This window comes from Amblyomma americanum, chromosome 2, assembly GCF_052857255.1.
Source record: "Amblyomma americanum isolate KBUSLIRL-KWMA chromosome 2, ASM5285725v1, whole genome shotgun sequence".
NCBI classification, from domain to species: Eukaryota; Metazoa; Arthropoda; class Arachnida; order Ixodida; family Ixodidae; genus Amblyomma; species Amblyomma americanum.
The window spans coordinates 105,753,715-105,769,362 of NC_135498.1; the positions used below are offsets into that span (position 1 = coordinate 105,753,715).

At 45.7% G+C, this 15,648-nt stretch overlaps 1 protein-coding gene across 1 annotated transcript; it reads left to right on the forward strand.

Moving 5' to 3' along the window:
• The first annotated feature begins 1,977 nt into the window (after nt 1-1,977).
• Nucleotides 1,978-6,674, forward strand: LOC144118565 (uncharacterized). Its single transcript, XM_077651471.1, has 5 exons — nt 1,978-1,981; nt 2,124-2,464; nt 3,604-3,661; nt 4,542-4,692; nt 6,549-6,674. Exons 1-5 carry the CDS (start codon nt 1,978-1,980, stop codon nt 6,640-6,642), a joined length of 648 nt encoding a protein of 215 aa, XP_077507597.1. The 3' UTR covers nt 6,643-6,674.
• Nucleotides 6,675-15,648: the final 8,974 nt, after the last annotated feature.

Consider the following 15,648-nt stretch of genomic DNA (forward strand, 5'->3'; position numbering starts at 1 on the left):
CGAAGAGGAAACTAGGCGCAGGTAAAAACCAGATGTATGCGTTAAGAGAGAAGGAAGGCAATCTCATTAGCAATATGGATAAGATGGTTAATGTAGCCGAAGAGTTCTACAAAAATCTATACAGAAGGCAATGTAAACAGAACGTTAATGAGAGAGACAGTAGCGAACAGCATTCTGTCATCACGCCAGTAACGAAATAGGAAGTAAAGAAAGCCTAAGTGAAATGCAAAGGCAAAGCATTTGGCGAGAATCAGTTAACAGCAGATCTGTTGAGGAACAGAGGGGAGATTGTGCTATAAAAACTAGCCATCCTGTGTACGCAATGCCTTATGTCATCGGTGGTACCGGAAGATTGGAAGAACGCAAACGTTATGTTATTTCATAAGAAAGGAGAATCCAAGGACTTGAAAAATTACGCCTTACTGTCCGTTGCCTGCAAGGCATTCACTAAGGTAATCGCCAATTGAGTCAGGGCAACCTTAGACTTTAATCAACCAAATGATCCGGAAGGCTTTCGTAATGAATTTCTACAATAGATCATGTTCACACTATCAATCAGGTTATAGCCAAACACGCAGAATATAACCAACCGCTGTATATAGCCTTTACTGGTTACGAGAAAGCATTTGACTCAGTGGAAACCTCAGCAGTCATTCAGGCAATGTGAAATCATGGTGTAGGAGAGCCTTATATGAAAATACTGGAAAGTGTCTTTAGCAACTGCACAGCTACGATAGTCCTCTATAAAGTCAGAAATAAAATTCCATTAAGGAACAGCGTTAAAAGGAAGACACGATGTCGCCAATGCTTTCGCCGCCTGTTTACAGGAGGTATTCCGTGGCCTGAATGGACACGTGCAATCTCCGCTTTTTCTTTTTTATTTTTATTTCGTTAATTAATCATTTAGTTACAATGGTTTCATTATCTTGTCATCGCCTATCACAAACAAATCAATCAGAAATGACTAAAAGCACAAATTACGATTATTTCTGACGATTATTTCTTAAGATTACTTCTGACACGCGGTGCCGACTATACACTACGCCGACGGCTCTTCGACTGAACGAGCTGTATGCGCTGCCGCCTAAAATTATTGTTTCATTGCCTTTACGTTGAGCTACAGAGGCGCAGACGCAAAAAAGTGTGTCCTTAGGGAGGTTCTATAGATCTTTGATGTTGAAGCCCACATACCACACAACGTCCGTGGAGGAGGAATGCCACTCTCCGGATAAGTCCAGATGTGGTCGACACGCTTGGTACACTCAGTGGCCCCCATTTCGTGAAGCATCAAATACTGAAATAAAAAAATGAAATCACATGAAAAAATGAAATTTGTTTTTTGGGAAAGGAAACGGCGAAGCGTCGGTCTCGCATATCGGCGGACAATTGAACCGCGCTGTAAGAGAAAGGATAAAGGAGGGACTAAGAGAAGAAAGAATAATTTCGGCCGTCTGGAGATTTTTAACGTGGACTGACATCACGCAGCAAACGGGCGCCGTTGTGTTTCGCCTCCATCGAAACGCGGCCGCCGCGGTCGGGTTCTAATCTAGTTCCGCAGAGAACATTTATTGCCTGTACGCACTAACAATCCGCTCCCCCGCCGTGAAACCGGTGCAGTTGCCGGTGGTTGTCCAGCGCGGCTCACCTGCAGCGGCGCCGCAGCAACGATCCAGCCGCAGCGTCTTCTGGCCCAGCCTCTGTACCGGCTTCTTTTGCCGGGACGTACGGCGAACTGGCTCCGGCGGAAGTCGTGGAGCAATTTGTCCATCGTCAGCCGCATCGTCCGTCTGTGGGCATCAACGGCGGTGCCGGGCTCCGGAGTGCGCCACCCGGCCTGCGCATGTTCCGCGTGGCGCTGCACGTGACGGAGGCTAGCGTTGAGGGCAACGCCGCCACCTTCCGCTGCACGGAGGACGCAACCTGCGAGGCCGCTCTGGTGAGGTCCCCACAGGCGACGCCCTTCGCTCTGCTCGCTGTATGCGTGTCTGATCTTCCACCTCGAACGTTCTACGACAAAACTCGCATTCAGCTGTGGAAGACTTTCAGTACGGACATTCTTGAACGGACACACTGTAAAAACAAACCGTCATTTTGACGGCCACTTTTTTATCTATTTTGACGAGCCACCGGCGTCAAACGGGAAAGACGGAGACTTCGCCGTGAACGAGCGGGCGAGGAGAAAGAGACGGAGAGCGCAACACAAAACGAGAAACTCTATTGGCTGGCGCGTAGGGGTACGTCATGTGAGACGTCGCTCAACGCGCGCTTCCGGCCCCCGCTGTCAAGGAAGGAGTCCGGTTGTCGTGGTTCCCTCTCGCTTTTCTTTGTGCGCGCTGCTTCTGCCCGGGTGTGCGTTCTGTTTTTGCGCCATTTTGCCTTTTTGTGTGCGACGCGTTGGAAGGCCGCGAAGACGCAATCAAGGAACGTATGGGCTGCAGCCGAAAATCAACTGCAGCGGGTAGAGGTAAGTGTTCTGCTTATATGCTTCGTTCGTGCAGTACGCGTTCCGTGCGGCACATAGCTCCGAGGAGCACGCTAGTTCTCACGCGTAATGTATACACGCACCGATGGCCGCGGGCCCGAGATTGCCGTTCAGAGACGTGCTTCTACGTAAAGCGTGAATCGCGGCCTCATGGTTCAGCCACGTGCAGCGATTTTCAGGAGCTGCGTGCGCCCACGTGTAAAAAAAAACTTCCTGTGAGGAACACTGAAGCGTACGAAGAGCATTGGCGCACGTTAATTGAAGAAAGTCGAAGAAAGTCGTTTATAGTATCTCTATCATGCGGGCACATACAATCGCGATCGAGCCTGACTTTCGGTTACGATTACTGCTACGCGGGCCAAGGATCGAAATCGAGTTGGTCGAGCTCTAGCGCGCCATGCGCCTCTGTTTAAATGCAGAACACCTTATGAATGGGCTTAATGGGCAGTAAAAATAGTCGTAAAAACCATTTTTTACATTTTCAGTTGTAATTCAGGCCAAGACATGTGCTATGACTACCATGCTGGCCATCTGCAGCTCCCTTGAATTCATGGTGTCGGCACTACTGTCGTAGGTTCGTAAAAGTATTCGTCAATAAAAAGCAGACTACTTTTCGTGCACTGATCAGCTTTTTTCTGTTTTATTTCTTACGCTCTCTCTTTTTTGTTGTTCCTCGCTTCCTGGCACACCGAGCCCCATACGTCGGTGTCCGGTGGCGATGGGGCAGCTCAGTGTTTAGTTCGAGTACTGATAGTGTGCAGTTTCATTCTTGTATAGCATTAAGATATGGGCCTAATTATTTCAGCAGTAGTTATTTCCAAATAAATTCTATTCATTTTTATAGCTTATTGCCTATAAGCCTCAAACAAGGGCCAAAAATTTCTTTCGACTGGCGTATCCATTAGCTGGGAATTATTGAATCAAGTAAATTTGTAGTCTTGTAATTTTATACCGCATTTTCATCCATTTCTGCTGAAATGATACTGTACCCGAGGTGTAGAAAGTGCCTTGATGACAACAGGATCGTTGGAAGTATGGTTATGATTTATTATTGAGATGCATGTATCTGATCACTGATGTTTTCTCTGGAGTCTAATAACATGTGGCTTGTGAATTCCCAGCATGCAGCTGAAGGGGGGCTGGAAGGACTGCCAACAACTCCGCACCTTGCTGTGATTGGTATGTATTTTTCATTTATAGAACTTTGGCTCAAAACATGGCTTGTACAGTGTATTTTATTATTCTACGATGTAACCTGATTTTGTGTAACTTCACTCTACTTAGTAGGACATATTCAAAACTTAGGAATGAGGCTAGCCCTGGATGAAAGGCTTAATTGCTGCTTCATCTTATGTATGTACAGTTTGTTTAATAATTAAACATGATAACAATGTGCAAGTTTGGCCAGTAGTTTTTCATTCTTATTAGAGTGTACAAAAAATTTGGAACTCAGTAGCAGTACTGTTGATAAGTGGGGAGGGTGGGGCAATCTCCGCACTATAAGGTGATATGCCAGAGTTCATCGAGACTAATGTGCGGCCTTTTGACTTGCCAAAAGCATGACGTTCTGCTAGAAAGCATGAACTAAGCTGAGCTTGGCTTTTCTCATCAATGTCATGGCAGGCTAGGTACAAAATGGAGGGCCTTTGAAAAGTTGCCTCGGTGCTTGCCCAAGTTTCGTTACCTCATCACTATTCCCCATTATTTAAAAAAAAAAACGAAGTATTCTGTCGACAAAGTTAATTCTTTTTTGTCGTGCAATATTTGTAAAGCTTTTTCCATAAACAAGTTCTATGTAGTATGTTTACATGAAGCAAGCATCTTCAACAGATATAATTAGTGGCGTGTAAAGCACTGATAAGGGAGGGCATGTTGCATGTGTCTGTCTACTGCCAGGGTACCATAAGGCCTAGCAACAAGACCCAGTATGGCTTTTTACGAGTACATTTGAATTCGGCTTCTCTCAGTGTACACATCGAAGGCCATAGAGTTACTCGAATTATTAGATCACCCCTTTAGTGGGTAGCGTTTGCGTGTGACTAATTTTTTTTCCTTGCAGGATCAAGCATGGGGGACATAAAGAAGATCATCGTTGCAGTGGATTCTACAAGAAGTCTTGAGAAGGCCATGGGCCTCCTCCTTGGTGCCTTCTTTGTGCTCAACGTTGCGTACCCTCCCGACTGCCCCCTCACCATGGAGCTTTTGCAGAGGTAAATAAGTGAATGTGGATGATGCGTTTGATAAGCAATCGGAATCCGAGGCAATAGTGTGAGCAGCAGGCTTCTTTTTCCTGAGGAAAGGCACTCGCCCTCCTTAGCCAGTGCCTGCAAATGATCAGTTCTGCCCTGTTCCCCTGAAATTCTGATGTCGTCACATACATTCCTCTCGTGCATTTCTTCGTTCTCTGGCACAGCACCGTGTTGCTTTTTTGGCACACCTGTATGGTGATTTGCCAGTCACAGGCGTCTTTAGAAAGTAGAATGGTAAGATTATTGACATAGTGCTGCTTGCCAGCAGTACATGCTAACAAGCCTTGCACATTGGCTAGCTCTGGCAATTGCGAGATGAAGGCCGGACTTTTAATTTTAAATTGCACCCAGTTCTGGTATTCTGACACTTGCAGAATTGCGGATTTGATCATTGTCATGTGATGAATGCACCAGCCTGGCAGTTTGCATTGCCTAAACTTGGTCACGTGTCCTGTGAGTGCATCTAGATAACACTTTTCAGTGTTTTGCTTATTTTTTTGGTTGGCTACTGCAAGAAAGGGGCTAGAACGAAGAACCAGATAGGATGGGCGACTGTCAATTATTGCTAAATGTAATGTGTGCAGCACTTTTATAAGTACCGACGTCAGGAAAAATAGGAGCGAGGATTAAGTGTAAATGCAGTTATTTTAAGTCGCTCTACTATGTATCGTGTCCACTGGCTAATGTCCTAGTGCAACATTACAGTGTGTCTGACTATGGGTTGCGTCCACACATGTGGCAAGTTGCCGGATGCCTCTCTGCACTTTTACAGGCCTCAGGTTCCCTTGTTACCATTGATGCAGTGCTCGCTGTAGCCTGTGTACAATCAGCCCCGAGAAAGCAGAGCTCTCTACCTCACCTTCTGGGCACTCAACAAACCTTCTGCAATGATGAATGTCAGATTTCATTTTGCATTGAAACGGGAGACCTGACACATAGGCAGGACAGCTTCACAGGTACTGTCACAACCATTACATGGCACTTTCCCCTTTCACCTGGTGATCTTTTAGGGGCTGGCAGGGTTATTAGCCCCTTTAAAAAAAAATTATGCTGTGATCCCATATTTGTCCAGAATTGCTCAGTACTTGAAATGGACAGGTGAAAGAGCCATCGTGAAGTCTGCTATGTTGGCACCTGAGAAGTTGGCCGCCCTTTGTGTCAACAGTTGCAGTGTAAAAGAAAAAAAATTAAGACATTCATCATCGTGACATGTTTGTTGATTGCTCAGAAGATTTCTGGTGTGAAATTCCGCTTATTTGTGGCCAAGGGCACAGAAATTAGAATGAGCATTGTGCAAATGGTAAGATGATGAGGCATGATAATGAGGTTTTTAAATGTATGCATGGTTGCCACATGTGCAATTGCAGCCTATACCTGGACATCAGGGTGTTACATCAATACTGACCTATGTTTGCGGCTGATAGCTGAAAACACTGAAATGCAGCAAAATGCTCTTGCATAGTTATGGTTTCTAGACTCTGTGTATGGTTGCTGTACATGATGAGCACCTATTGTTACTAGAAATACTATACGGTGTGTATGTGCAATTGTGGGCTGTTTTTACGAGTTATAATAATGGTTACATTTAGGTACATCATCTATTGTTAGTGCATGTATATGTAGCTATTTAAGCGCACTACTAGTGTGCTCACATTTGTTGCTATCTGATTTTAATCTCGTCTTTCAATTTCGTAATACTGTGTGTTGCAGAAGGTAGTGCAGTTCACACATTCATGGCATTTCATGCGTGTAGGCAGAGTATGTGATTGGCACAGTTTATGGAGCATGGATTTATTCTATCCTCGTTTTGTTTCCAGGTACCTTGGGCAGAGCAACCCAACGAAAGGGCGCGGCAAAGGCAGGGCCTGCGGAATCGCACCAAAGTTGCTGAGCCTGCTGAATGCACTTTAATTTATGAATAAATGTGCAAGTAGAAATGTAAATTTGTTTTTGTTGCATGGTTTATGAGGTACTGCCCACTGCAAGTGACTTTCATGTGGTCAGGTTCACCACACTATATATTGACACAGAATTATGTTGAGACTTGTCGTGTTGGGCCATCATACTGACAACACTGTTGCATTTCATGTTGACAAGCCAAATTTTGGAATGGCTAAAAGCATAGTCATTTCGAAATTACAGCCTGCTATTACCTTGATGGCCAAATGCTGTACTGACAGTTATAGATAATTTCAAATTTGCAAAAAGTCTTGAAGTCATAAAAACAGTTTTAAAATTGACAGCTTGCCATCGCAGACAATCAGTGGTATAATTACAGTTTGGCTATATTTCCAAATCGATAAAAATGACCGATATCGAAGTCAGGAAAAAACATTGTCATTTAGAAATGACATCTTGCTGTAACTGCTACGGTCAAATGCTATCAAATTGACAGTTTGACTGTATTTCACATTGACAAGAAAAACATCAAAATGATGGAAAAACTGTCATTTAGAAATGATGTTCTGCTGTCACTTTGATGGTCAAATGTCATCAAATTGACGGTTCAGTTGTATTTCAGATTGACAAGAAAGACGTCAAAATGATGGAAAAACTGTCATTTAGAAATGATGTTCTGCCGTCATTTTGATGGTCAAATGTAATCAAATTGACGGTTCAGTTGTATTTCAGATTGACAAGAAAAACATCAAAATGATGAAAAAGCACCGTCATTTTAAAATGACGGGGTGCCATCATTTTAACGGTCAAATGCTTGGAAATAGAGCTGCCAAGGTATTTCCCGTCATTTTGACGGATTTTTTTTTACAGTGCAGGAAAGACGAACAACAACGTCATGCGCTGCCTTTAGTACAGAAAATACCAGAATGCACGTGAAATGAAGCAGAGTGGCGAGCTCGGCGATGAGTGCCAGGCCCCTTAGATCGCTGTCGAGTTACTGCGTAAGCTCTTTTCAGATTTCATGTTGTCATCCCGCTCTGAGAATCTGTGAATATGCGGACCGTGGCGAAGGAGGATTTGGATAGGATGGATATGACGACAGCACGCCTTTCTTGAGGTGAGACGCGTGGTAAGGCCTTGTTCCTGACTGCGTGCGCAGGCTAGAAATGAGACCCCAGGACGACCGTGACTCGTCCGCGGGCATCCTACGCGTTGATAGCAGTTTCAGAAGAGGGCATGTCCGGCGTTACAAGCGCACTGAATACGCTCGTCGAAGGTGACGCGATTGGTGGTCGCGATAGGCCGAGTGGCGAGTGCGAAGCATGCACCGAGCAATGGGAGCACGGGGGTCAACACCTGCGGTGGTAGCTCCGCAGGAAAGGGTTGAGTAAAGTTTATTACTGTTACTACGACATGAAGTCGTATTGCTCAGGAGAGGGTAGTGATAACGGGCCTGTGATGGCCAAGAATGAACTTCAACCACTGTCGTTAGGGCAAATTTGCTGCATCAATGCAATGCTTTGCATTGATTCTGATCAGTATGTCACCATTTGTTATCCTGAACTCTATTTGCAGCATCTGTGTTTTGGGTAAAAAAATTGGAGGGCACATAAGCTTCGCCTTTAAAAGTTTTACCGCGGCAGCGTGTCGCTGCGCTGCCAGGGAGTGCACGGAACGCTCTCGCCCTATTTGCGCAACGCCTTGTTGGAAACACCTTTCAACGCATTTTTCATTTTTCAATTATTTCAGTTAAATTATTACTAATATCACACTCTAATTTTTCTTTATTACCATCATCAGGCATTTATTTTTCATTCGAATTATTTTGACGCATTTCAACTCCCTATTGATTTTTTTTCATTTTCAACTCTAGTTCATAAACTACAATGATTTCTTTAACTCGTCATCGGCAATCACATATCAACCAATCATCAATCACTATAACCACAAATTACCAAGATATGATTTTTTTACGTAGCCACCGATTATTTCCGACACGCGGTCCCGACTACAAACTACGCCGACGTCTTTTCGACTGAACGATCTGTATACGCTGTCGCGTAATATAACGCTTATTTCTGAGTTACAAACTGAACGTGATTGGATAAGTGCGTTTTCGCTCATTTCCCCAGAATTTCGATTTTTACGAAAAAAATTACCCGGAAAGATTTTTTGAGCAATCTGAATTTCTTGAATATTTCTTTTTTTTTAAGGGGTTTCAATGATGGGCAACGACTTCATAATGCATGAATTGGTGTGTATACAGGACCGCAACTGCTCCGGCTTTTCATCGACCTGCTTGCGTGAATTACTAGTTATGCTAGTTAATGCGGTTTGTTGGTTTAACACGAGGACCTTCTTCTGAACAGTGATGCTCGCTAATAAATAGCTCAGTTTTTTGTGTTTTTTACAGTATACTAATGACATTATTTTTCCCTTCTTTCCGTCCCTCCTTTCCTAGGACAGAGCAACGGCGTATATCTCGGCGACTGGGTGACCAGCAAACACCTACCCGCACCATCTATAATGGAATTTTTATTATGTTTTCGTTATAAAAGCGATACATCATTCGCTCGATTCGCAATGTGTGAAGTGTACTTATTTGCTAACACGTTTTCATATTTAATACGTGCTAACAGCGTTAACTGCCTATGTCGCTATTTCACTGTATGTTCCTATTTCACTTGTGTTACTCTCACGGCTCGCTCAGTAAGTCAATTCAAAATGAAGTATATTCGGCCTAAATAGTATATCCAGGCTTCAAGCAAGCGAAATCGTTAGGTTTCCAACGCAGAACATAAAGGTAATTTCTGAAAAGCATGTACACAGGATCTGTCAGAGGAACATTCCAGGGATTGTGGAATCATCATCGGTTTCGAAGATGTAGATTAGTTTTAAAATTTAAGAAAAAATGTAATTACTGGCGGCGAAATCTGCCTGAAGATGGCGGACGACGTGCTGCTAACTCGCTGTTTGTGAAATATAAAGAAAACACTGCATGCCTTGCACAGACGCGTAGGTTGTGAGTTGCCAAAAGTCAGAGTGCGCGTTTCATGTTTGATGGCACAATGCCATTTATTTTTATTCAAGTACCTCAGAGGTTCCAAACTTGGAGCAATATGTGAGAGTGATGGGTACAGTAGCTGGCAGCCAAGAAATGGTACGATGCCTAAAAATACAGAAGTACACGATACAATCCCCGCTGGCTTCTAGCCTGTACGAAATGCATTGTGCAGCCCACACATTTAGCGGGATCGGATCGCAAGGTTTCGGAGCAAAAAGCTCCATTTCTCGCATGCAAATCTTCCAGGTCAAATAACGCTTGTATTTCACAAAAGCTGGAGGCTCGTCGCAGGTGTGGCTGTGACGTCACAACGCCTGAGTTGTCGCAGCAGTTGCCGCTAGTTCCGTCGAGAAGCTAGCTCTCGCCAGTTGGGTAACGTGGCTGACCTCGTGATTCGCTTTTGCTGAATAAAAGCCAGCGCTCGCCGCCTCGACACCGCAGACATGGAGCCAGAAGTGGTCACCAGGTCGAGTTTTTTGGCGAAGCATGGGAGGCGCCAGTCTGCTTCTGGCGATCGCCTACCACGAAGATCGTCACAAAACCGCATTGACTATACAGATAAGTCGCGAAAGTGGGCTCGTTGAGTTGAAGAAACTGATAAAGAACGGCAGGTTCGTCTGCAGAAGCAGCAGCACAGGCAACAAGAGGATATGAAGCGGAAAAGGGCAGCGGATGCTGCCAACGTCTCCGCGTCGACATCGACTACTGTATCGGTTGCCTTTCGGTACGCATAACCTGGATCAGCAGAGCTGAGCCATAGCCATATTTTTTTATTGCCAGCAACTGGGAGTGGTCTCTCAGTACCCTGTGACTTGCTTGGAATCGAGAGGAGATTTCGTAAAGCGACAATCTGAAAGACAAATATGGGGCAGGTATGCGTGCTTGCAACGATGACATTCTTTTCCTGATATCTAACCAATCACGTCAGAAAAAAATAGTTTCAGTTGACAGTTGCGCTACATTTGACAGTGCATGACTGCATAGTCTACAGAAGATATTCATGCCATATATGGATCATACACGCGGAGAAACATGCGCTTAACCGCGTGCACAATTGTATTAGCGAATAAATGAGACCTTGATCACTTTGACGGTGTTTTTCTTTTTCTTGTAACTTCGCTGTTTATTCAGTCTATGAATCTTGTTTTGTCGACTTTCAGCACCCTCTGCGGATCTTAACCCCCGCAATATCGATAGATGTTAGGGGCAGATCTTAGTATTCGAAAAAAAGAGCCAAGCATATTGACTGGCGCCAACCGCCTTTAATGGCTTGTAGCCGAGGAATGCTTCAGATGCCAAGCCGGCGCCGTCACTGTGCCATAAAGGAAGGGAACCCCTCGAGGAGACCACATCCTCTTTCTGAGAATCATTGGGGGCAAGGACAGTCGCCGCTGCGCTTGTGTCCGCTCTACGACGTTAAGTGAATTCGCTATGCTCATGGTGCGGTTAGCAGTGACTCCATAAAACATTTGTGTCCTGTCGGCTTAAAATGAGGAAATGTGCTGTCAGCACAAAGATGAAAGTGTTCCAGAGTGCTTAATGCCGACTAGAATTGCGTGCTGTACTGACATCAACTTGCTGATCAGACATTAAGCGACTACACATTCTAACCGAGTAATCTGTAGAGTGGCCACTGAAATTTGCTGTTTCGTGATTCGCAATTCTTTTTGTGCTGTGACGATCAGCGGAAAGGAGTGTTGAAACAAATGAAAGAAAGTAAACAAACATAAAAAAATTTTAAAAAATGAAAGAGGACCGGGAAAGGCTTTCGCATTTCCGCTCATAAGCAGACCTAAGTGCGAACCTGTAATTTTTATTTATCATCGTTAAAGACGGTTTATAGGTATTGTGCCCGATGGATTTCACTCGTGCTTTGGGGTCCTCTTTGCGGTGACATTCTTCTCATCCCGTTGCTTTTTCGTTCCCCGCTCGGTGGATGCAGTGCTCAATTTCGACCACAAAGTTCTACCGTTATATGCATCGCACAACCAGTAACACTGCGCGCGTGACTACGGCAATCTGGTTTGACAGGCGCTTGGTGGATAAGAAAGCAGCTGCACCAAACCGAGGAGGGGAAGGGGGGAGTGGAGAGGTGCAGAGGGGGAGAGAGTGAATCCACGTCCAGATGCGAAGTTGAAGAAGGAACGCCCAGCGCAAGTGAGTGGCGAAAGACCGACTTTACAGTTCGACAGTGGCGAGTTCCATACAATCAACCAGCTGTAGCTATCGCGTCACTCCAGCTTTAACCAGAGCTAAACCGCAGCCATTCTTCTGAGTGTCCGACATCGTAAGGTGTATATACTAAACATTACAATAAATCCTTATATGACAATATAATATGGCAGCATTTTTATAACGTGCATCCTTTGTGGAACTCCTGACTCATAAATTAGTTCATTCCATCCAAGAGCCTAGTGTGGTACAAGATATTAGACGCTTTTAGCATACCGGAAACGTACTAGCCTGGACGTAAACCGGTTTACCGGACTCCTCCTGCGCACGCGCACTGGCATTGTTGGCGTCAGGCGGGGCCACTGCGCGTGCGCAGGTGGGGTCCGGTAAACCGGTATACTTTAACGCCAGTATGCCTCTGGTGTGCAAAAAAGCGTCTATTATCGCAGCGTTTATAACGTGAAAAGTCTAAAAAGTACCGCTTTATACAAGCCTTATCGCTGCCCATCTGCTTCACCTCAAAAGGGTGCGTCCGACCTTTATACCTTCTGGGACAGATTGCATTTGCAAGATGTAAGCAAGAAGAAGAAAAAAATACTCGTTCTGGGGTTGAGAAGGGGAGAAAGGTTGTGTCGAAAAGAGGCCGTCCAGACAACAGCCAACGTTTCAGAGGTTGGGGCTTTCCCGCCCCTTGTTTAACGTTACCATTCCGGATCTCCCCACGAAATTGGCTGACATCGAAGGGCTGCACCACGCACTCTACGCGGACGACTTGACGCTATGGATGTGTTGGGGCAGCGGCGAGTAGATTGTGCTCAGGATTCCGACCGTTGCGGCTGCGTTTTTGTGGAGGCGAAACGCTAAGGCGCACGTGTGCAGTGTGAGGTCAGTGCATGTTAAAGATCCCCAGGTGGTCGAAATTATTCCGGAGCGCTCCACTACGGCACCTCTTTCTTCCTTTCTTCTTTCAGGCCCTCCTTTATCCCTTCCCTTACGTAGCGGTTATGGTGTCCGCCGATATATGAGAGAGATACTGCGCCATTTCCTTTGCTCAACAGCCAATTAATATTATTATTATTATTACGTGTTTGGGGGACGGGTCGTTTTATTCTTCTTCCTGATAATAATGTCCAGCACCTCATTCTCTGCCTTGTGAAGCTTTCAGTATGGGGTAATGTGTAATACTCTACTAATCACAAAAAACTCCACCAGTCTAAGAAGATTGGCCTCCATCGTGCCGGTGTGCTTGTTGGCTATTCTCTTGCGAAGCCTGCGCGTTTCGCTCGTGGTTGCTTCGAGTCTCTGCATCAGTTCAGAATATTCACCTGAATTTTCAGTCCCAGGTGCTTACCGCCATAGGAATGACGTTTCCCATTATTCTCAAGTCCATTCCGCGTCCCGGATTCCTATTCTTGCGCGACAACTTCGAGGGCAAGGAGAGGGCTTCCGACGTTTCGGTAGAACACCGGATCCCGATGGGCTCTAGATATGCCTCCACGACTCCTAATTCGTTCGAAGCATGAGCTCAATCTGCTCACCACTGCCCCAGACACGTCCACTAACCACACTTTGAGCCTCAGAATATCTAACACTCTGGATAAGCTCACGAAAGCGGCTGGAGCATCCCAATACCGGCGACCACTTCGCAGTCGCAGGAGAGAGAGATAAAACATTTATTATTTCATTGATGTGTTCTACGAGTCAGGTAAGCGGAATCCTCAGTTCATGACTCTGCAGTGTTCTGGAGAGGCTGGAGCAGGAGCTCCGGATCTGCTCCAGGAGCACGGAAAGATCTCCCCAATCGGTCAGGAAGAAGCTGGGGTACCTCCGCTGCCCCAAAATATGCACCCGGTGCATAACGAGGCCAGACGTAGGGACAGAGCCAGAGCCCCGCAGGCTAGGTTTGAAGGTTGGCAGGAAGTATTTTATATGCAGACGCCGCAGAATACGAGAATGGCAAGCGTTATGCGTCTGCTGAGCCGGAGTACCCAAGTTAAACACGACCGCGGCGGCCGCGTTGCGATGGAATCGAAATTCAAAATGCGCCCGTGTATTGTGCGTACTGAACGTCAAAGATCCCCAATGGTCGAGATTATTGCGGAGCCTTTCACTACAGCACCTTTTTCTACCTTCTTTCACTCCCTCCTTTGTGGCTCAGAGGTTATAGGGTACTCGGCTACTGATACAGAGTATCCGGAATCTAACCCGACCACAGCGGCCACATTTCGATGGAGGCGAAACGGAAAGGCGATCGCGTGCTGTGCGATTTCAGCGCAAGTTAAAATCCGCAGGTGGTCTGAATTATTCCCGAGCCCCCCACTACGGCCCTCACTTCTCCCTACTCTCCGGGATCTCAGTGGTTCCTCTTGAGAGCGGCCCCTACATTTCGGTGAAGAGCTTAATACGTGTCAGGAGATCCTTAATTACTACCGGTTGGAATCTCAGTCGTGCCCAAGTGTACACAAGAAACTTTCTAAGAGAGAAGAGGTAGCATGGATGAAACTGCAAACGGGAGTCTCTCCGAATCCGCAGCTTTTAAGCCGATGGTACCCCGAGGTGTTCAGCACTCGGTGCAAGAAATACGATGGAATTGCGGACTTGGCCGAAAGGTGCGGACTTCCCCTAGCTATGGAGATCCGAACACAAGCAGAGATACCTGGAAGGCACTGCCGCTCAAGCGGGAAGAACAAGACCAGCGTCAAGTCATCTGTCTGGCCATGGCTGCAGCCGCAATCCAAGAGATCCCTGCTGTCGGCTACGTGCGGTATGATTAGGAGATACAGTGAATTGACTCCCGTCAAATTGGCTGACGGGTGCCAATAAAGTTATTTCTCTCTCTCTACCAGCACACCATATTAACATGAATAATACATTTTATTTGGATTATTTGCAGGTGGCCCAGGCATGCATAGGTAACAAAAGACGATACTTCCCATATTCCGAAGGCTTGTTGACCCGGATCGAAGGCCGGATGTATCTCAGGATGCTGAAATCTGGGATATGAGGAGCGAGAGGGAGATGAAAGGCTATGATAGCTATTCAGCTGCCTTGTCAATATCTGAAAAATGACGACCACGTAAACTTTTGTTGCCGACTGTACAAATGTTTTTTTACTGAGAACTCTGAGTGGTCTGCCGCACACCACAAACTTTAAAAAAGATTTTTAGATCGCATCAGCGCCATGAGCTCAGGTATATAGATGCTTCATGAGACCGTACTGCAGCACCGCTATAGGCAGTGAACGCGTCGTTTCTCAGTGACATAACTTTTCACGTATGCTGCGGAAAATACAAACCTATTTTGTGTAGGAATTTTGGTGGCAGTCACGCACCTTTTTTCATGATTGATTTTGAGTATTTTTAATCCTGGTGGTGGTAGTGGTTTTTATGAAAATAATAGCAAAAAGGAAGGAAAAGATTTTTGCTAGCCCCGACATCTGCCGTCGATACTGAAGCACCTGAGCTGGGGCAGCGGAAATAAAGGATGGGGCAGCGGAAATAAAGGATAGCAGGCAGAATGGAGAAATGAAATGAAAGAGGTGAGGGGATAGGAAGAGAGGATAGGGGGAGAGGTAATATATACAAACTATTTACACAATAAAAAATGTGTCCAGGTTGTGCGCGTGATTAGTTCATGTTGGAGGAATTAAAACGCGCACAGCACTGTGTTGGCGACAACTGGAGAGGGGCGTTCAGTTATTAGTAGTACAAGCTAGAACTCGCGGAGCGTTCGGTCACTGCGTGTGACAGCCTGACGGAGAACAGACGGGACGACAAGCCCGT

What these genes read in the sequence shown, in the direction of transcription:
- LOC144118565 (XM_077651471.1), top strand. An exon ending in ATCAACTGCAGCGGGTAGAG is followed by an intron (nt 2,465 to 3,603) that starts GTAAGTGTTCTG and finishes GTGAATTCCCAG; the next exon opens with CATGCAGCTGAAGGGGGGCT. An exon ending in TCCGCACCTTGCTGTGATTG is followed by an intron (nt 3,662 to 4,541) that starts GTATGTATTTTT and finishes TTTTCCTTGCAG; the next exon opens with GATCAAGCATGGGGGACATA.